At 45.9% G+C, this 22462-nt stretch overlaps 1 protein-coding gene across 3 annotated transcripts in view; it reads right to left on the bottom strand.

Annotated features, from left to right (window-relative positions):
* Window positions 1-21866, bottom strand: part of LOC134910117 (kinesin-like protein KIF28) — a 355700-nt gene extending 333834 nt beyond the window's left edge. For 2 of the 3 annotated variants that reach the window (XM_063917784.1, XM_063917786.1), the window contains exons 1-2: window positions 21697-21862; window positions 6515-6550 (exon numbers count right to left, since the gene is read on the bottom strand). In XM_063917784.1, the coding sequence (XP_063773854.1) occupies window positions 6515-6550; window positions 21697-21795 (135 nt within the window). In that variant the 5' untranslated portion in view covers window positions 21796-21862. Of the gene's footprint in view, window positions 1-6514; window positions 6551-21696 lie in introns of all 3 variants that reach the window. The other variant, XM_063917785.1, reaches the window with a different exon arrangement.
* Between the last annotated feature and the right edge of the window lie 596 nt (window positions 21867-22462).

Here is a 22462-nt window from a genome sequence, read left to right as displayed (position 1 = left end):
AATTTGTGTGCAGATATGGTATCCCTAAGATAATTGAAAGCGATAGGGGTACCCATTTTACAGGTGAAGTCTTTCAGGTTATGTGCAAACTGATGGGAATTAATAGTAAGCTGCATACTCCGTACCGCCCACAGGCGAGTGCGAAAGTGGAAAGAGTAAACAGCACTATTAAGTACAAGCTGAACAAAGTGATGGCTGAAACTGGATTATTATGGCCAGAAGCTTTGCCACTTGTATTGTACAGCATCAGAACCACTCCCAGGTCCCCCCTTAACCTATCACCCTTTGAGATTCTTTTTGGTCGACAACCCCATGTAATGATTGACCCCCAGGATGATTTGAAATGCAATAATGAGGTGACTGTAAAATATATGGTTAAGATGAGCTAGCAGTTGAGGAATCAAAACAGAAATCTAAAGCTGGTGATTCCTGACCTACCAAACAGTAATTGTCATGACATTGAACCTGGGGATTATGTAATGATTCGAAATTTTCTACGCTCAGGTTGCCTGATTGACAGGTGGGAAGGACCATACCAAGTCTTACTAACCAGCACGACAGCATTAAAGGTTGCCGAGAGAGAGACTTGGGTCCACTCGTCCCACTGTAAGAAGGTCGCTGACCCAGAGAGAGCCCGTGACAAAGAGCAGAGTGTAGAGGAAATCGTATCACTGGAGTGCCTGTTCCGGGAAGGTTGAGAGGCAGGACTGTTGTCACGGCACCTGAGCACGGAGAACTACAAGACCAGAGGCGGTTGTCGCACCAAATTTCTTTTTCCTTTTTATTATTTTCTCCATCTCCCATTCCCTTTTCTCTCCCCTTAACAAAATGGACTTACCCCAAGAGACTGCATTCCGGGTTTTCCTGTTGACCCTGTTGTTGACCAGAGCAGTCTGTTTCGGTGAGAGTACCAGAGAGGTTGAGAAAGGATCTGGAATGGGTTCTGATGACAAGGACGGATTTGTAGAATTCCAAGAGCAACACATCCACCGAGCAAAGGCGAGTATCAGAAAACGATCTGGTAGTCAAGAAACTAGGAGGCACTGTGAAGGGTTATTGGCTGAGGAAAATTGTATTTGTAGAAACTGTGAAAACATAGTTGAGGATGGGTGCATCCAGAGATGTCAGTCCAGCCTTAATATCAACATGGACCGTCATCCATTGAGTGATTATCACTCATTAGTGGGTAAGGTTTTAAACCAAACAGAATGCTGGGTGTGCTCACAAGTACCTCAAGGTCAGAGCAAGTCAGGACTAGTACCATACTCTTTAGCAATAGATGAGGTACTCGAATTACGGGGTGGGAGACCGGTGGACAAGAAATTTAATATTTCTAGGACCCCTAGTTTGAAGCTCCACCAATATCATGTGGATAGATCCTTAGTATGTTTCAACATTTCCAATTCCCGAAAGCCGGGAAATTGGGAAGTGACATGGAATAACCAAACCATGGCATTTTCACACAGAGCCGACAGAATACCCGTAGACACTGAACTTATACGCCAAATAGCCAACGGTGGAAGGTATTTTCGGTATAGGTATACTCTAGCAAGTAGGACCATGCGGGTTGGAGAAGTATCACCAGGGTACTGTGCGCATATCATACAGCCTGATACGTGTACTGAACAGATGAGAGAGTTTGGGATAGGATTTTTCACTTGGAAGGTTTGCAATATGGTAATGTCATATTCTGTCCCATATGTTCTCCCCGATGATGCATATTTCATATGCGGGAGGAAGGCGTATAAGTGGCTTGCCCCAAACTCAGAGGGATTGTGTTACATTGGAAGAGTGTTGCCAGAAGTAATGACCATAACCCATAATAAGATGAAAGACGTTCACCGCAATGCTCAAGCTCCTTACACTCATACTCACTATGAACACATCGTTAAGAGACACCTTATAGATAGGACAGAGCACGCAGCCTCTGATTTGATCCACGAATCCACCGGGATTCAATCTCTATTCGCGTTAGACAACACCCGTACCGCCAGAGGAATTATAAATTATAGGTATATTCACGCGCTAGCGAATCTGATAGATAATATCACCGAGATGTATGATGACACCTTCAGGTATACAGGGAGGGAGTTGCAAGCTTACAAAACGGAACTGATCCAGCACAGGATGGTTCTAAATTATATCACAGCGGTGACAGGCGGGTACTGTGTCACCTTGGCAACTCAGTATGGTGTGAAGTGCTGCACGTACATTACAAACAGCACTGATGACCCAACCGAGGTCATAGATCAAAAGATGGACGATATCTTGCAGTTGAAGTGGGAGTTCCGGAGGAGACACAACCTTACCCTTACTGCTGTGAGTAATGAACTGACCGGCTGGGTCTCATGGTTGAACCCACGCAATTGGTTCTCAGGTTCAGGAGAATGGGCTCAAAATGTTATCGTGAGTGTAGGAAAGTTTCTCCTTTGTATCCTGGGAGTTGTCATGATGATTGGTTTGATATTTAGATGTGTTCGAATTTTAACGCGGAGCAAGCGCAGTACCAAAGTGATGAGTTTGAGGAGCAGGGGCATTGGTACAGCAACTGATTTAACTTATGACCCATCAATAGAGACAATGTTGTGATAAGACGTGATTCCACGGTCCATTTCTTTCACCTGTTTCTCCTTTGTTTTCCCTCAGCAAAAATACACCCATCCGGAGAAGACTTCAATCAACACCCAAGAATGATTACGAAAATGTTATGTGAATGTATTGTACATATGTGTCTTATCCTCATCTCTACAACCTTCAGGTAGTGACACACATAGTCGACAGGTGATATCCATATATTAGCATTCACATGTGTTCCCCCTCCATGTATCAGCAACTAAATGTGCACCCCATTTGTTGGAACAAGAAGCCGAAAAGAGCTCGGTAGTGTTTGTTGGCCCACTTACAGACCCTTAATACGGGATGAGAAGGATTTAATGTATACTTCGCAATACCTCGAAGCTTATCTAGAACATATACGGCACGATGATACATGCCCCTCAGACATGGATTTCATACATACATGCTTTTACTGTCCCACTAGGCCATACATTTCCCGCCTACACCTCTCCTCCTACCGTCCAATTATCTATGGATAATGTATTGTATATTTTTATCCAACCGTCTGTAGATATTGTATTGTATATTTTTCTGTTTAATGTTTAGATAGTGGCAGTTATTGTTGACTGCCAAATGGTGGACTGTCAAAGTCGAAAAATATTGTAATGCATATGCTTTGTACTAACCCCATGCACATGCCTGCTGCACGTGCACTCAGTCCGCCGTGCGTGCACATATCCGCAATTTGCGTAGGATCGCTCCGGCGATCATGCGCGTGATATGGGTATTTACGGCGGAGTTTGTGAGCGCGTAGAGGGTTATTAGAACATTACATATTTAACCCAAATAGTGCATTTTGTACCCATAGTTCCCTTGCACCACATCAGCGAGTATCAATAGTTTAAACAGTTCCAGGACTAAGGGATTCGCCTTTGCATGATAGGAAGAGTCAGATAAAGGTTGGAAGGTGATGTCTAGTATCCAGCTGTAGGGTATTTTGAGGGTAACATTCCGGTGTTGGTTAGAGAAAGATTGCATGTTCCAGCGTATAGTTATGTGCAGAAGTAGAATATAGATATTAACTGTATTTACTGTATATTATGTATGCGGCGGGAATCCAGAGGATACCACCCACAAGAGCAGTTGGGGAAAGACATCGCCCACCTTTTCAAATCAACCTATGGCCTCACCTGTAATGAAAAGACACATCTCTGTGTCCAATGGACAATGAGATTACAGTGACCATTGTATTGTGTATGTAAGTTGTGTATAAAAAGACCGTTGTTGCCTGGCCGGTGAGACGACTCTGAACGCTTTCTATCTGACTAGCGGAGGACCGGCCGGGTTGCGCTTGCGAACATTCTCACGTATGTACATTCTCTGTAGCCATTATTCTGTTTAGATTTATCTTGTTAGCCTGTAGTGTATGATTTGTACTGTTTTACCTTTTGGAATAATCCACGGTGGCCTTAGAACCCTGTGGTTTCAACTACAAATCGGTGTTGTGTCTTCACTTTCCTGCAAGGGTTTTAGAGTGTATTTATCTGTATAAGGTGTATAAGTATTGATAAGGTGTACGCACTGCGGGTACTTTGTACCGTCAGCGCTACTTAAGGTTTAAGGTATAACATCGTTGCAGTACTTTGCTGCTAAGGGTTTAAAGTGAAATCATATCTTTGCATTGTATCATTAATAAGGTTTAAAGGTTATCAATTGTGTGTGCGCACGCTGTGTGTACTCTGTACGCTCAGCGCAGCGTGTGTACGCCAAGTACGTACCACGTGCGGGACTCTACTCAAATAGCGTACAAAGTGCGTAGCACATGTATTCAGTCTATCGGCCATAGCGGCTCCACGGTAATAGTGTATCTAGAGGTATAGCTTTTCGGTCTAAGATAATATCGACATTATCAATCCAAAGTGAGGCTATGATTATGTACTGTAGGAGCACTTGAGCTGAGATGCCTTGACGTGACTAGTAACTTATTATATAAATTCAAATTTGTGTAACGGAGTCCTCTGCAGGGTCAGATTAACAATAGAGCAGATGGAGCTACAGATCTGTCCTCTTGCATCCTTGCTGCAGTCACGTTAAGGAGCCCTTCTAGTCGGGCCTAGTTGTGAGTGAGTTTAATAATGCTGTGCATCTTTTTGTGCAATTTACCTCGAAAATGTGTCTTATTTGCATTGCTTTGCGAATACGACACACAAGCAGACTATATTGTTTAAAATAATATGCGGATATGATCTGTGTTCGACTGCGGCTGTATCTGCAAAAGAAATGCTACATTACAGTGTTTTCCTGAACAACAGCCACTGATACTGTAACGCAGCATTTAATATGCAGACAAGTATGCATTTTTTGGGGGGGTGGGGGGGGGGAATACACCTGATGTTAGCAGATCTGCCCGGGAACTTCCGTCTCACTTACGCCAGGCATCTTGTGGTGCATGACGTATTGAGGCTAGATGTATGAGGACAGATCTGTACAGCTCCAGGCCTCCACATATAAATAGGCTAATTGTCATGACATCATGATGATAACCAGCCAACAGCTGGACACGTGGTTGTCTATACATCATATCTGGCATATAATTTCTTCCCTGTATCTGGAGAGGAAGTAATGGTCCTCATCTATTATTCACCCCCCTCCACCCTCCTCCATTACCTCTCTTCTTCTGCCTGATCCCATCTTGCCCATCTACTCAGTCTCTAACCAGGCACTGCTCCCTCTGCCTTCAAGCATGCACTTATCTCCCCTATTCTTAAAAAACCTACCCTTGATCCAACCACTCTCTCCAACTACTGAGCCATCTCTCTCCTCCCTTTTGCCTCCAAACTCCTTGAGCATATTGTCTACAACCGCCTCACTGTCTTTCTTTCCTCCCACTCACTGCTTGACCCATTCCAGTCTGGTATCTGTCCTCTCCACTCCACCAAAACTGCCCTTGCAAAAGTCTGCAATGACTTCCTTGCTGTTAAATTGAAGGGCCACTACTCTCTGCTTATTCTCCTTGACCTCTCTGCTGAATTTGACACTGTGGACCCCCACACACACACACACACACACACACACACACACACACACACACACACACACACACACACACACACACACACTTCCACTAACTTTAGGTGTCCCCCAAGGTTCTGTTCTTGGTCCTCTCCTTTTCTCTCTCTGCACATTCTCATTAAGTGAGCTCATTTGCTCTTTTGACTGACAGTATCTTCTACATGCTGATAATACTCATAACTACATTGCTTACTCTGACCTATCTCCTCATTCATAACTCCAACTGTCTCTCTGCTATCTCTTCCTGCATGTCCAAGCAAATTCCTTAATGCAACATGTCTAAGACTGAGCTAATCATCTTCCCTCCCTCCTGCATTACCTCACCTCCCACAATTTCATTATCCATTGATGGTACTACTATCTCCACTAGCCCCCAAGTGCACTGTCTTGGAGTAAACCTTGACTCCTCCCTCTCCTTCAAACCACACATTCAGTACTTCTCACAAACCTGCCATTTCATTCTCAAAAACATCTCCAGGATCAGACCCTTACTCACCCAGGATGCTACTAGGACACTGATCCACTCACTGGTCATCTCCAGATTAGACTACTGTAATCGCCTTGTATCTGGCCTCTCTGTCAAATGGCTCTCTCAATGCCAATCTATCCTCATTGCTTCTGCCCATCTCATCTTCCTTACCAAACGTACCACATTCAGCTCCCCTCTCTGGCAGTACCTTCACTGGTTACCCTTCCCATTCAGAATCCAATTCTAACTTCTCACACTCACCTACAAAGCTCTCACCCATTATTTATTTATTTTTATAAAACTTAGTGAGAGACAGGCTCTGTGCATGTTAGATTGAGTTCAGCACTTGGTTTTATCATATACAGTATATGGGCATAATAAAAATTATTACAGTCAGGTGATACTGAAAGCATTTACCTGTTCATTGTATATTTCCAGCATGCTGAATGTTACCTGCAAAGACAATGATGCAACATCAATTTTTGTCAATTTAGCTTTGTACCAAAACATATGTAAGTTACAGTTCTATAATTAATATGGATTTAAAGTGTACACTAATAGCTTTAATTTGAGGGTATTCAAATCCAAATTGGAGGAAGGGTTTAGGAATTACAGCTGTTTAATATGTAGCCCCCTTTTTTTCAAGGGACCAAAAGTAATTGGACATGTGATGCAAAAGCTATTTCATGGACAAGTGTGGCATTTGCATTTGTATGCTGTTGCTGTGAACCCACAACATGTGGTCAAAGAAGCTCACAATGCAAGCTAAACAGGCCATCATTAGGCTGCAAAACAATCCATCAGAGAGATAGTGAGAACCTTACGAGGGGAGGCAATCAGGGGAAACCGCCTGCTGAGATCCCGGCCATTAAAATGCCAATGTCGGAATCCCGCTGCTGACGGAATACCGGCGAGTCAGGCTATGGGTGTCCATACTGGTGACCGAAATACCGCTGTCAGTATCTTGACAGCCAGCATCTCGACCGCCGGTAATTTGTATGTATTGCCCTTAGGAGTGGTCAAATGTACAGTTTGCTATATTTTGAGAAAAAACTGAATGCACTGGTGAGCTTGGCAACTCAAAAGGTCTGGACGTCCATGGAAGACAACAGTGGTGGATGCTCGCATGATCCTTTCCATTGTAAAGAAAAACCTCTTCACAACATCCAAGTGAAGAACACTTTCCAGGAGATAAGGATACTTTTATACAAGTGAACCATAAATAAAAGACTTCACAAGAGCAAATACAGAGGGTTCACCACAAGGTGCAAACCATTAATAAACCTCAAAAATAGAAAGGCCCCGTTCGACTTTGTCAAAAAACATTAAAAAAAGCCAGCCCAGATCTGGAACAGCATTCTTTGGACAGATGCAACTAAGATCAACTTGTTCTAAAATTATGGGAAGAAAAAGTACGGAGAGGTTTGGAATGTATCATGATCCAAAGTATACCACATCTTCTGTAATACACAGTGGAGACAATGTGATTGCATGTTCCTGCATGGCTTCCAATGGCACTGGGTCACTAGTATTTATTGATGCTGTGTTAGAAGACAGAAGCAGCTGGATGAGTTTGGTATTAAGATATACTGTCTGCTTAGATTCAGTTGAATTTTGCACAGATGATTGGATGGTGCATCACACAGTACAGATGGGCAACGACCCAAAACATACTGCAAAAGTAAGCCAGGCAAAGAAGTGGAATATTCTGCAATGGACGACTCAATCACCTGATCTCTACCAAATCGAACATTTTACTTGCTGAAGACTAAATACTAAAGGCAGAAATAGCCATGAACGAACAACAAACAGCTAAAGACAGGAGATAAATGCTTCTCATTTTTGAATACTGAAATCATGGATATATAGAGCAAGACCGGAGAGCACATTTTGTACCCATACTACAACTCAGTAAGTTTTGTATTTTTTAAGAAGGGGTGAAATTCTTTGAGTGGTACCATTTTACAGGGGATGGGGAGAAAAAGAGAACAGTTCAAAAATTATGTAATGAAGTGTGAGTTGGCCAGGGGTGCAGGCTGCCGGCCGAACTCTGACTTTTTTTTTTATAGGGGCAATCATGTACAAGACAAAACTATACCTTGTACATGATTGTTGCTTTAAAAAAATACGTCCAAGTGTGGCTTGGTTTACATCTGTCTCCTAATCTTCATTATGTGTTTGAAAAGTGTTGTTACTGTATATCATATACCTGAATTTTAGGATGACAACATCCAGAGCAAAAAAACAGATACTTCAGGTGAGTGGAAACATGGGGATCATTGCATATGGGCAGGTACTGTACATGCAAAAAAAAACAGGAATGATGGGGTGTTTGTGCAGGTATAGAATAAGGGTGTCTAAAAGAAATGTTTCAATTGTGGCAGGGCAGATGCATTATATTATTAATAATAAGTGGTGGAAGTACAGTTTAATATATACTGCTCAAAAAAATAAAGGGAACACTAAAATAACACATCCTAGATCTGAATGAATGAAATATTCTTATTAAATACTTTGTTCTTTACATAGTTGAATGTGCTGACAACAAAATCACACACAAATTATCAATGGAAATCAAATTTATTAACCCATGGAGGTCTAGATTTGGAGTCACACTCAAAATTAAAGTGGAAAAACACACTACAGCAGGGGTGGGCAATTATTTCAGCTGGGGGGCCGCTTAACACTTCCAGCGAATATTCGAGGGCCACACACAAAATACCCAAAAAGAGTCCCCTTTTTACACATTACGGCATACAGCGTGCCCTTTTTTTTACACATTACGGCAGATAGCATCCCCTTTTTACACATTACAGCAGACAGCGTCCCCTTTTTACACATTACAGCAGACAGCGCCCCCGTTTTTACACATTACGGCAGACATCGTCCCCCTTTTTACACATTACGGCAGACATCGTCCCCCTTTTTACACATTACGGCAGACATCGTCCCCCTTTTTACACATTACGGCAGACAGTGCCCCAGTTTTTACACATTACGGCAGACAACGTCCCCCTTTTTACATATTACGGCAGACATCGTCCCCCTTTTTACACATTACGGCGGACATCGTCCCCCGTTTTTACACACTACAGCAGACAGTGCCCCCGTTTTTACACATTACGGCAGACATCGTCCCCCTTTTTACACATTACGGCAGACATCGTCCCCCTCTTTACACATTACGGCAGACATCGTCCCCCTTTTTACATATTATGGCAGACAGTCCCTTCCCCCCTCCCCTAAACCCATATTGCAGATTTTAACTCCGCGGCCCCCCCACCCCTAAACCTATATGAAGCGCTGATCCAGGGGCTGGCTGGACAGGGGGTTTACCTGTTTGTCACAGTGGCAGACGATCCCCACTGTCCGATGATCCGCGCTGCTGCTGCCGCCTGGAGTCGCTGCTGATGTGGCCTCTCCTGCTCCCGCTCGCTGGCCACCGCTTCTTCTCCTGACTCAGCCGCCGCTCCTGCTCACTGCAGTGCCCGCCCCCCGTGCCGCCCAGCGCGCGCATGGTAACAGAGGAAATCCCGGTCAGCTGACCCTGTGACGTGACCGGGATTTCCTCAGCGGCGCAATGCCTCAGCAGTGCAATGACAAGCGGCCTGTCGGGCCGCTTGTCATTGCACTCTGGTGGGGCACAGCGGGCCAGGCACGATCGGTCCGCGGGACGCATCCGGCCCGCGGGCCGCATGTTGCCCACCCCTACACTACAGGCTGATCCAACTTCGATGTAATGTCCTTAAAACAAGTTAAAATGAGGCTCAGTAGTGTGTGTGGCCTCCACGTGCCTATATGACCTCCTACAATGCCTGGGCATGCTCCTGATGAGGTGGCGGATGGTCTCCTTAGGGATCACCTCCCAGACCTGGACTAAAGCATCCGCCAACTCCTGGACAGTCTGTGGTGCAATGTGGCGTTGGTGGATGGAGCGAGACATGATGTCCCAGATGTGCTCAATTGGATTCAGGTCTGGGGAATGAGCGGGCCAGTCCATAACATCAATGCCTTTGTCTTGCAGGAACTGCTGACACACTCCAGCCACATGAGGTCTAGCATTGTCTTGCATTAGGAGGAACCCAGGGCCAACTGCACCAGCATATGGTCTCACAAGGGGTCTGAGGATCTCATCTCGGTACCTAATAGCAGTCAGGCTACCTCTGGCGAGCACATGGAGGGCTATGCGGCCCCCCAAAGAAATGCCACCCCACACCATTACTGACCCACTGCCAAACCGGTCATGCTGGAGGATGTTGCAGGCAGCAGAACATTCTCCTTGGCATCTCCAGACTCTGTCACATCTGTCACATGTGCTCAGTGAGAACCTGCATTCATCTGTGAAGAGCACAGGGCGCCAGTGGCGAATTTTCCAATCTTGGTGTTCTCTGGCAATGCCAAACGTCCTGCACGGTGTTGGGCTGTAAGCACAACCCCCACCTGTGGACGTCGGGCCCTCAAACCACCCTCATGGAGTCTGTTTCTGATCGTTTGAGTAGATGCATGCACATTTGTGGCTTGCTGGAGGTTATTTTGCAGGGCTCTGGCAGTGCTCCTCCTGTTCCTCCTTGCACAAAGGCGGAGGTAGCGGTCCTGCTGCTGGGTTGTTGCCCTCCTACGGCCTCCTCCACGTCTCCTGATGTACTGGCCTGTCTCCTGGTAGCGCCTTCATGCTCTGGACAATACGCTGACAGACACAGCAAACCTTCTTGCCACAGCTCGCATTGATGTGCCATCCTGGATGAGCTGCACTACCTGAGCCACTTGTGTGGGTTGTAGACTCCGTCTCATGCTACCACTAGAGTGAAAGCACCGCCAGCTTTCAAAAGTGACCAAAACATCAGCCAGAAAGCATAGGAGCTGAGAAGTGGTCTGTGGTCACCACCTGCAGAACAACTCCTTTATTGGGGGTGTCTTACTAATTGCCTATAATTTCCACCTGTTGTCCATTCCATTTGCACAACAGCATGTGAAATTGATTGTCAATCAGTGTTGCTTCCTAAGTGGACAGTTTGATTTCACAGATGTGTGATTGACTTGGAGTTACATTGTGTTGTTTAAGTGTTCCCTTTATTTTTTTGAGCAGTGTATATATATATCTACAGTATATCAAATGCACAGATCTGAGGGCGCTATATTAATGGTATTGTTCACTTACTTAATTGTAGTGGTATACAATAAAAGTCTCAAATACATTCAAGTAAAATTTATTCCTAAAAATACAATAAAACATCAAGAGCATCGATAAGGTTCACAAAGCTGTGTCTTTGGATTTATCCGATTTTACATTCAGTTCTTTGTTGGTATAGATTCACTGAGTGACACAATTGCAGTAAGATAGATTGACCCAACGCGTTTCGTCCCTTAATGGGACTTCTTCAGGGGTACAGAAATCGGATGCTCAGACAATGAGGTGGGAATAACTTGATAAACCATCCACACCTCTAATTGTACCAGTTGAGGTAGGTATATGCAACCAGGTTATATCTTGTGTATTAGATCGCAATGCAAATATGGCTTCATATCGTGGCGTGATGGATTATATCTCAACAATGGTCTTAGTATAACTGATAGTAAATTAACAAATATCTATCACTGAACTGTTGTGGATGATGATCAACTTTCAGCATATAAAGCACTGGGCATAATATGCATAAAAATGGTGATGTGTTCCTCTCAGAGTCCAGTGGATAACATATATATATATGGGCTGATGCAGACTTGGAAGTAAAAGTAATAAAGTACATTACTCAAATGCAGAGCTGTACGCATATGGAGATGTGATATTCTCTGCATGGGTAGCATATGACCCTAGTTTATTACTACTCATCAGTGTGCATTTGTGCATTCCCCATGCTATGTGCAATAGATACACCTCCAAACAACTGTATACTTGCTTACCTGTTGGTCTGCATAACCTACATTTGTGCGAACTCTCTCTTACTGAACTTTGGTTGGAATTGGTGACAGATTGGGTGCTTTCTTTATGAAGAATGCTTTCAAATGATAGCGGATAGGAAAAAAAACCACTTGCTTTGAATATAAAAGGCTGAATTATTTATTTGTATACATAAGGGAGAATGGGATGGATGCGAGTAAAGCAAAAGACTTCTAAGTGTGAGATAAGACAGGCAACAATGTATGAAAACAATGTATGAAATTATGTACAGGGAAAGTGGAAAGGATGTAGCAGGATGACAGATGAACCCTATGTTTCTTTACAAAGGTACTGTACATAGTGTGAGAAGGAAGAAGGACGTAAAGTTAGACAGGGCCATCTTAACGTATAGGCACATTGGGAGCTGCCCAGGGCCCCACAATTCTTGGTGCCTTTGAGCAGGGGCAGGTGGTGGTCACACAATCAGAGAGGTGAGGCAGCATTCACTACCTGCCACCCAGCCAGACAACGAATGGCAGTCAGCATGCTGACTGCACACCTCCCAACTATCCCGGTCTTTGTAGGACAGTCCCATTTTTATGGGACTGTCCCGCTGTCCCACCCGCGTGCCTCAGTGTCCTGTGTGTGTGTGTGTGGGGGGGGGGGGGGGGGGGCAGTTGGGAGGCTCCTGTCACTCCCTGCTCTTAGCAGAGCAGCAGTGAACAGATACTGGGGCAGATGTATTAAATTTGGAGAAGGGATAAAGAAGTGATAAGTGCAAAGTGATAACGCACCAGCCAGTCAGCTCCTAATTGTCATTTTTCAAATCTGTAATGATTAGTTGGTGCATTATCACCTTGCCCTTATCACTGCTTTATCACTTCTTTATCCCTTCTCCAGGCTTAATACCGTATTTTTCGGACCATAAGACGCACTTTTTCTCCCCAAAAATGTGGGGGGAAAAGTATGTGCGTCTTATGGAGCGAATAAGACGTTTGCGGGTAGCGGGTAGTGGCGGCGGCCGGCGGGTAGCGGAGGCTGGCGGGTAGCGGCGGGTCCTGGATGCTACTGCTGCGCCGTCATCAGCAGAGCGGCCACAACTCAGCAGCAGAGCCGGCGTCATGTAACTCCCCTGCTCCCCCATACCTCCTCCCTCCTCAGGAGAGCAGGGAATTACTGGTACCAGAGGCGTAACTAGGGTTTTTGGAGCCCAGGGCAAGATCAAAAATGGCGCCCCCCCCACCCCCCCCAAAAAAAAAAATAATAATTTTTTCTTAATAAAAATAATAAATTAATAAAATGATAATAAAAAAAAAATACAAAAGGAAAGTATGTGCAGACGCCACCGGTGTCACTGCATATAAAGATGTCAGGGTGTGTATGTATGTGTATGTAGGTGCAGTGGTCGAAGTAGAATTTTTGAAGGTGGAATGAAAGAGTGCAGATAGCAATTATGCGCGCGCCGAAGGCGCGCGCGCTCCGGAAAAGGGGCGCGGTCACTCAAAAGGGGCGTGTCCTTCAGTGTAGTAGGACCCCTTATACTATCTAGTACTGGTGCCCCTTTCACATTATAGCACACGGTATGAGCCGAAATTCACATTATAGCACACAGTATGAGCCGAAATTCACATTGCCCCACACGGCATGAGCCGAAATTCACATTATAGCACACAGTATGAGCCGAAATTCACATTACCTCACATGGTATGAGCCAAAATTCACATTATAGCACACGGTATGAGCCGAAATTCACATTATAGCACACGGTATGAGCCAAAATTCACATTACTCCACATGGTATGAGCCAAAATTCACATTTCCCCACATGGTATGAGCCGAAATTCACATTACAGCACACGGTATGAGCCGAAATTCACATTACAGCACACGGAATGAGCCAAAATTCACATTACCCCACATAGTATGAGCCGAAATTCACATTATAGCACACGGTATGAGCCAAAATTTACATTTCCCCACATGGTATGAGCCGAAATTCACATTACAGCACACGGTATGAGCCGAATTCACATTACAGCACACGGAATGAGCCAAAATTCACATTACCCCACATAGTATGAGCCGAAATTCACATTATAGCACACGGTATTAGCCAAAATTCACTTTACAGCACATGATATGAGCCAAAATTCCCATTATAGAGTTAGGGGATCCTACACCCAGAATTAACATGGCCTGTGGGGCACTATGATGAGGGGAGCCCACCCCCTTAATAGACTAATTGCAGAGTTTAGCAGCGGAAGGGCTGCAGCGGTTTCTCACCCCAAGCTGCAGCGCTTCTGCCACCTCCGACACTCCACATCTTCGTCACCAACCGGGATGCAGAGCACCGCACCGGGTATGCACCCTTTTCAGTGTGGTCTGCTGCGCTTCGAAGGGGTTCTTGTTTCATGCTGCAGGATCCCGATGTGCGCCTTCCTCCCCGCTGTTACTGTCACGGTAAGCATTAGTATCGTTTACCGCAGAGGCCATTTTCTGAGGCATATGTGTTAAACCTCAGGAACTGAGATGCCCTTCTCACCATACAGCTGTGTGGCCGAGCCGGGCGGGGGGACAGCCAGCAGCAGCATGCCGGATATCAGCAGCAGAGGGTGCGGGCTGTACATACTTGAGGCAGCTGGATATTCAACAGTGCTGAAAGCCTCCGGAGCCCGCACCCCCGGAGCTGCAGTACACCGGCAGAGGACACCCATCCCCCGAACCCTGCGTAGCCCAAAGCCGGAGATCAGCAGCATGTTGAACGCGGAAGCAGAAGCTGCTTATTGCCGGTCAGCATGCTGCTGATCTCCGGCTTTGGGCTCCGCATGTGCATTACAGCCCCCATCCTCGGCTGCTGATATCCGGCATGCTGCCCCTGCTGCTGGCTTTCCACCCGCCCGGCTCGCCCACCCAGCTGGATGGTGAGCGAGAAGGGCATCTCAGTGCCCGTGGTTTAATACATATCTCTCTTCGGTAAATGGCCATTAGTACATCCCACACACACTGATTACACACACACACACACACAGACTGGCCACCCCCAAATCCTACACACACCCACTCAGACTACACACACACATTCTCATACTTTCCTCTCCCCCACACACACACTGGACTGCAAAAATTTACACACACTGACACTGTTCCACACACACACAATTAACACACACGCACACTGTCCCACACACCAGTGGCGTGCGGTGAGGTCAGTGGCGTGCGGTGAGGCACTACAGCCATAATGTCCGCCGAATCCTGCCGATGACCCCTACCGCCACCGAGCCAATGCCCGCCACTGCCTCTGAGCCGATGCCCGCTGCCACCACCAATGGCTTACAAACTCGCCCACCATCAACTGACCCAGCCCTCGCCACTAATTTGCAACTCAGTCCAAAGTCGCCAATGCCCGCTGCATGCCTGCTCATCATACTTGTGATATATTGTACATTTTTATAGAAAAAAATAATAATCAGTGTTTGGGACTGGGAAGGGAGTGGGAGGAGGACATGAATGCAATTTTGTTGTCCAGGGTTTCCATTAACTTAATGGAGAAGGGTCTGAATGGGTTAAAAATGTAAAAAAAAACTGCGTGAGGTCCCCCTCCTAAGTATAACCAGCCTCGGGCTCTTTGAGCCGGTCCTGGTTGTTTAAATACTGGGAAAAAATTGGACAGGGGTTCCCCGTATTTAGACAACCAGCATCGGGCTCTTAGTCCGGTCCTGGTTCCAAAAATACGGGGGACAAAAGATGTAGGGGTCCCCCGTATTTTTTAAACCAGCACCGGGCTCCACTAGCCAGGGACATAATGCCACAGCCGGGGGACACATTTATGTAGGTCCCTGCGGCCGTGGCATTACCCCCCCCAACTAGTCACCACTGGCCGGGGTTCCCTGGAGGAGTGGGGGCCCCTTAAATCAAGGGGTCACCCCCCCTCCAGGCACCCAAGGGCCAGGGGTGAAGCCCGAGGCTGTCCCCCCCATCCGTGGGCTGTGGATGGGAGGCTGATAGCCATGTAAGTAAAAAAAGAATATTGTTTTTTGTTGTGGAACTACAAGGCCCAGAAAGCCTCCCCCGCTTGCTGGTACTTGGAGAACCTCAAGTACCAACATGCAGGGAAATAACGGGCCCGCCGGTACCTGTAGTTCTACAACAGAAAAAATACCCAAATAAAAACACAACTCACACACCGTGACAGTAAAAATTTATTAAAGCACACTGACACACTCACACATACTTACCTATATCCCACGCCGGTCACGTCCACTTGTCCAGTAGAATCCAATAGGGGTAGCTGTAAAAATGAGAGACACATTACTTACCTACATCCCACGCCGGTCACGTCCACTTGTCCAGTAGAATCCAGTAGGGGAATCTGTAAAAATGAGAGACAGATTACTTACCTACATCCCACGCCGATCACGTCCACTTGTCCAGTAGAATCCAATAGGGGTACCTGTAAAAATGAGAGACAGATTACTTACCTACATCCCACGCTGGTCACGTCCACTTGTCCAGTAGAATTCAATAGGGGTACCTGTAAAAATGAGAGACAGATTACTTACCTACATCCCACGCTGGTCACGTCCACTTGTCTAGTAGAATCCAGTAGGGGAATCTGTAAAAATGAGAGACAGAATACTTACCTACATCCCACGCCGGTCACGTCCACTTGTCCAGTAGAATCCAATAGGGGTACCTGTAAAAATGAGAGACAGATTACTTACCTACATCCCACGCCGGTCACGTCCACTTGTCCAGTAGAATCCAATAGCGTTACCTGTAAAAATGAGAGACAGATTACTTACCTACATCCCACGCCGATCACGTCCACTTGTCCAGTAGAATCCAATAGGGGTACCTGTAAAAATGAGAGAGAGATTACTTACCTACATCCCACGCTGGTCACGTCCACTTGTCCAGTAGAATCCAGTAGGTGAATCTGTAAAAATGAGAGACAGATTACTTACCTACATCCCACGCTGGTCACGTCCACTTGTCCAGTAGAATCCAGTAGGTGAATCTGTAAAAATGAGAGACAGATTACTTACCTACATCCCACGCCGGTCACGTCCACTTGTCCAGTAGAATCCAATAGGGGTACCTGTTAAAATGAGAGACAGATTACTTACCTACATCCCACGCCGATCACGTCCACTTGTCCAGTAGAATTCAATAGGGGTACCTGTAAAAATGAGAGACAGATTACTTACCTACATCCCACGCTGGTCACGTCCACTTGTCCAGTAGAATCCAGTAGGGGAATCTGTAAAAATGAGAGACAGATTACTTACGTACATCCCACGCCGGTCACGTCCACTTGTCCAGTAGAATCCAATAGGGGTACCTGTGAAAATGAGAGAGAGATTACTTACCTACATCCCACACTGATCACGTCCACTTGTCCAGTAGAATCCAATAGGGGTACCTGTAAAAATGAGAGACAGATTACTTACCTACATCCCACACTGATCACGTCCACTTGTCCAGTAGAATCCAATAGGGGTACCTGTAAAAATGAGAGACAGATTACTTACCTACATCCCACGCTGGTCACGTCCACTTGTCCAGTAGAATTCAATAGGGGTACCTGTAAAAATTAAAATGATACTTACAAACTGCAATCCACTGGAGGAGAGAGAGAGAGAGAGAGAGAGGGGGGGGGAGAGAGACTAACCTGCTGCTGCTGCTGCTGGGGAGACCGGCACACACTGCAGGGCCACGACGGGAGGACGGAGCCGGCGGAGGAGGGGGAGAGCCGCACACCGCCGCTCCTGTCAGCGGCAGCGGAGGAGGACGGGGCGCACACTACAGACGCCAATAACCGCCGGGACAATTAACACACGCACACTGTCCCAAACACAATTAACACACACGCACGCACACTGTCCCACACACACAAATAACACACACGCACACTGTCCCACACACACAAATAACACACACGCACACTGTCCCACACACACAATTAACAAACACGCACTGTCCCACACACACACAATTAACACACTCACACTGTCCCACACACACACACACACACTTAACACACGCACACTGTCCCACACACACACAATTAACACACACGCACACTGTCCCACACACACACAATTAATACACACGCACACTGTCCCACACACACACAATTAACACACACGCACACTGTCCCACACACACACAATTAACACACACTCAAACTGTCCCACACACACACAATTAACACACTCACACTGTCCCACACACACACACACACACACAATTAACACACTCACACTGTCCCACACATACACAATTAACACACACGCACACTGTCCCACACACACACAATTAACACGCACTCAAAACTGTCCCACACACACAATTAACACACTCACACTGTCACACACACAATTAACAAACACGCACTGTCCCACACACACAATTAACACACTCACACTGTCACACACACACACACTTAACACACGCACACTGTCCCACACACACACAATTAACACACACGCACACTGTCCCACACACACACAATTAATACACACGCACACTGTCCCACACACACACAATTAACACACACGCACACTGTCCCACACACACACAATTAACACACACACTCAAACTGTCCCACACACACACAATTAACACACTCACACTGTCCCACACACACACACACACACACACACACACAATTAACACACTCACACTGTCCCACACATACACAATTAACACACACGCACACTGTCCCACACACACACAATTAACACGCACTCAAAACTGTCCCACACACACAATTAACACACTCACACTGTCACACACACAATTAACAAACATGCACTGTCCCACACACACAATTAACACACTCACACTGTCACACACACACACTGTCCCACACACACACAATTAACACACGCACACTGTCCCACACACACACAATTTACACACACTCAAACTGTCCCACACACACAATTAACACACTCACACTGTCCCACACACACACAATTAACACACACGCACTGTCCCACACACAACACACACGCACACTGTCCGACACACACACAATTAACACACACACACTTAACACACACACACAAAATGTCCCGCACCCCCTTCCCGCTCACCTGCACTCACTGCTGTTCAGGGGCCGCACGCCCCCCCGAGGCCGCGCACGCGCATGCGCGCACCTCCGCGGTCGCGGTCGCGCACGCGATCGCGTACACACAGTCACTTTGCAGGGGGGAGCACTTTGCAGGGGGGAGTAGGGGGAGGCTCCTGGCTGCCGCTGCCTGTCTATTGTGACAGGCACAGCAGCCGGGGAGACAGGGAAAGCGCCGCGGGTAGCGCTGGCGGAATCCCTGAAGCATGGGGCGAGTGGGCCGTGCAGGTGCCGGTAGCGCCCCTCTCTGTTGGGGCTGCCATGGCGCCCAGGGCACGTGCCCTGCTCGCCCCGTGCTAGATACGCCTCTGACTGGTACTGTCGGGTAGCGGCGGCCGGCGGGTAGCGGCGGGTCCTGGATGCTGCTGCAGCTGCTGTGCCGTCATCATCAGAGCGCAGAGCGGCCACATTTCAGCAGCAGAGCCGGCGTCATGTGACTCCCCCGCTCCCCCCCACCTCCTCCCTTCTCAGGAGATGCAGGGAACCACTGGTACTGTCAGTGTGTGTGTGTGTGTGTGTGTGTGTGTGTGTGTGTGTATGCTCGCTCTGATGTGTGTGTGTGTCTGTGTATGCTGGCTCTGACAGAAGGCTGCACTGTATTCTTGAGTCTGAGAAATCACAGAAATATCTCTTAGAGGTCAGAATATTTTTTTCCCAGTTTTCCTACTCTAAAAACTAGGTGCGTCTTATGGTCAGGTGCGTCTTATGGTCCGAAAAATACGGTACATCTGTGCACAGTGTCTATTCACGGGAGACAGATGGAGAGGGGGCATGCCAGCAGCTCACAGAGCGCTGGGCATGCCCCTTCAGTGATGAAAACAGGGACGTGGCCCACGATCGCGACACTCCCGCAAAGCCATGCCCCCTTTTCCATAGACCATGCCCCTTTTCGAGATCCGGTGCGGCTTTGTCACACAAAAGTCCCGGATACCCTATCATGAAAGTTGGGAGGTATGTGACTGGTGGATGGCTGGAGATATCCACCAATCAGAGTGCTGACAGCCATTCACTGTATCGAAGCATGTAGAGAGAAGGTGTGGAACCGCAGGAGGTGCAAGGTGTGGTTATATTTTAATTGGTTCCCGTAAATGACTGTGTAGGGGCCCTAGTGCATTGTTTTCACCATTGCCTTCTATGCTAAGATGGCCCTGGTGTTAGATAGTAATGACTGGGAAGTGAAACATGAATAAATACAGCAGTGATGCCTGTAAGGAGTATATATCAGTATGAAGACAAAGGAGCTACAGTGGGTGCAGCAAAACACAAAATCCCTGAATGGGTTGTCTGTGTGCTTGTATAATATGATGTGGTAGACTGAAAGCCATGATGTAACAAGTGTGTTCCGATCTGTGTATAGAAATGAAACAATAAGTTCATGAATTAGGCAGCCATTGTGTTGAATAAGAAAGGGGTTGATATTTGGAGTGCTATTCTGAATGGGGGCTCCCAGGAGACTTTGTGACTTTAGGAGTATGTATGATGCATTTCTAGTAGAGATTTAGTTCATTGGAACTAAAAATGTGAGGATTTAATCTTTGTGCCCTGGTACAATTTACAATACATATCCGTTGGTGGTGTATATATTATGTTTTATTTAATTTTATCTGTGATTGTCTTACTTAAAAATAATCCCAATACACAGAGCTGGCTCTAGGCAGTATAGGCAAATGCCTGGGGCATATGGAAATCCCTAGGGGCATCTGGGCAGGCTAGACATCTAAGCTCCATTGTTCCAGCTCCAGATTTCAGAAGTCCAGGATGACAGTGGCTGTCCTCCGATAGCACTGCTGCGCAGTTGCCTGTCAGTCATATTATATGATAGGCAGCAGCAACAAGCCTGTACAGCCCAGCACCGATCCTACAGGTCCTGCAGCTTCCATCAGGGTAACACTGGCGTGACCTAAACCAGAATCTTGCCAAGGGCATCAATCTGGTCAGAGCCGACCCTGACAATACTTCTTCAAGAATATTTGGTATTTTCTAAATAATTCTGTGTCTACAGTAGAGCAGTATAGTATTCATTTTCTTGCTGGATATTAATCTATTGATACTTTGATTGCTCATCCACTGTGCAGTGTGTCAGATTATATGTCTGTGTGATGAGCTCATAGTTACCCTGCTTTATCATTGTAACCTGTTATTCCAAGAAAACATTAGTCTCAGTCACACCTCATGACCACATTACTGTAATACCAACACATCTAGAAAATAAAATAGGCTATATGTTTTATATAGTAACACTTAGGGGGAAATTCACTAAACTGTGGTTTATTGTGAAGTGTGTAAGCCACCAAACACTGGATGTCATGCAAATCTGTAGTTTGAAGGGTGAGAACTGCTCCAGGACTTATCTTTACCTATTCAGCAGTAATAGACAAACCACAACGTGACAAATATGGTGCTTTATATCACAGGTCTCCAAACCACTAATTTTGTTAGAGACCTAGCTGTTTTCATTCATGAGATTTGATGTGCAGTTTTACCTTTAGTAAATAAGATCACATAGAAGCCTGTGGTTTGATAAAAATGTACTTTAGTAACTTTCCCATTACATTTCTCTCCAACAGACAAATTATATTAACTGACCTGGTAGCTTCTGTTATCCTCTTGGTTGCTTTCAATAGCTCGGAATAATTCTTCACAGACAACTGGAATGATCCCTCGATTTGCTCCATATCCAATCATAGAATAACTTTTTCCTGAACCTGTCTGTCCATAGGCAAGCAGGGTAGCATTGTAGCCTTGCCAGGCGTTATCTAATACACTCTGTCCAAGATCACAAAACACCATTTTCTAGAGAGGGGAAAGAAGGAGGACCTTTGTGAGATCTATAAAGCTGAAACACTCCGCTAACTCAAATGTGTATGTGTACAAATACTGCTACAAAAGAAAAAGGTTGTTTAAAAAGATGTACAGTATTAAAGCTATAACGTTTTGTTTATTTATAGCTCACAGACAATTCATTTCAGTTATTTATAGAAAGCTTTTATTACAAAACTATATTCCCCTATAATATCGGTGCAACCAATTTATTAGCTAGGGAATTTTGAAAATGAGTAGACACTTGAAGGTCATGAAAACATTTTTTATATATCTTTCAGTTTTACAAGTTAATGCTAAATTCCCAAGTTATTGACAGAACATAAGACATCTGGAACAATGTAATATGGACATACAAGATCATAGGGCACTAATGGTTCTATGTACTAAGCCTTGGATGGAGATAAAGTCGCTGGAGATAAAGCACCAGCCAATCGGCTCCTAACTCCCATGTCACAGGCTGTGTTTGAAAAATGACAGGAGCCGATTGGCTGGTGCTTTATCTCCAGCGACTTTATCTCCATCCAAGGCT

This window comes from Pseudophryne corroboree, chromosome 4 (genome assembly GCF_028390025.1).
Source record: "Pseudophryne corroboree isolate aPseCor3 chromosome 4, aPseCor3.hap2, whole genome shotgun sequence".
NCBI classification, from domain to species: Eukaryota; Metazoa; Chordata; class Amphibia; order Anura; family Myobatrachidae; genus Pseudophryne; species Pseudophryne corroboree.
This window is presented reverse-complemented; position numbering and strand designations above follow the sequence as displayed.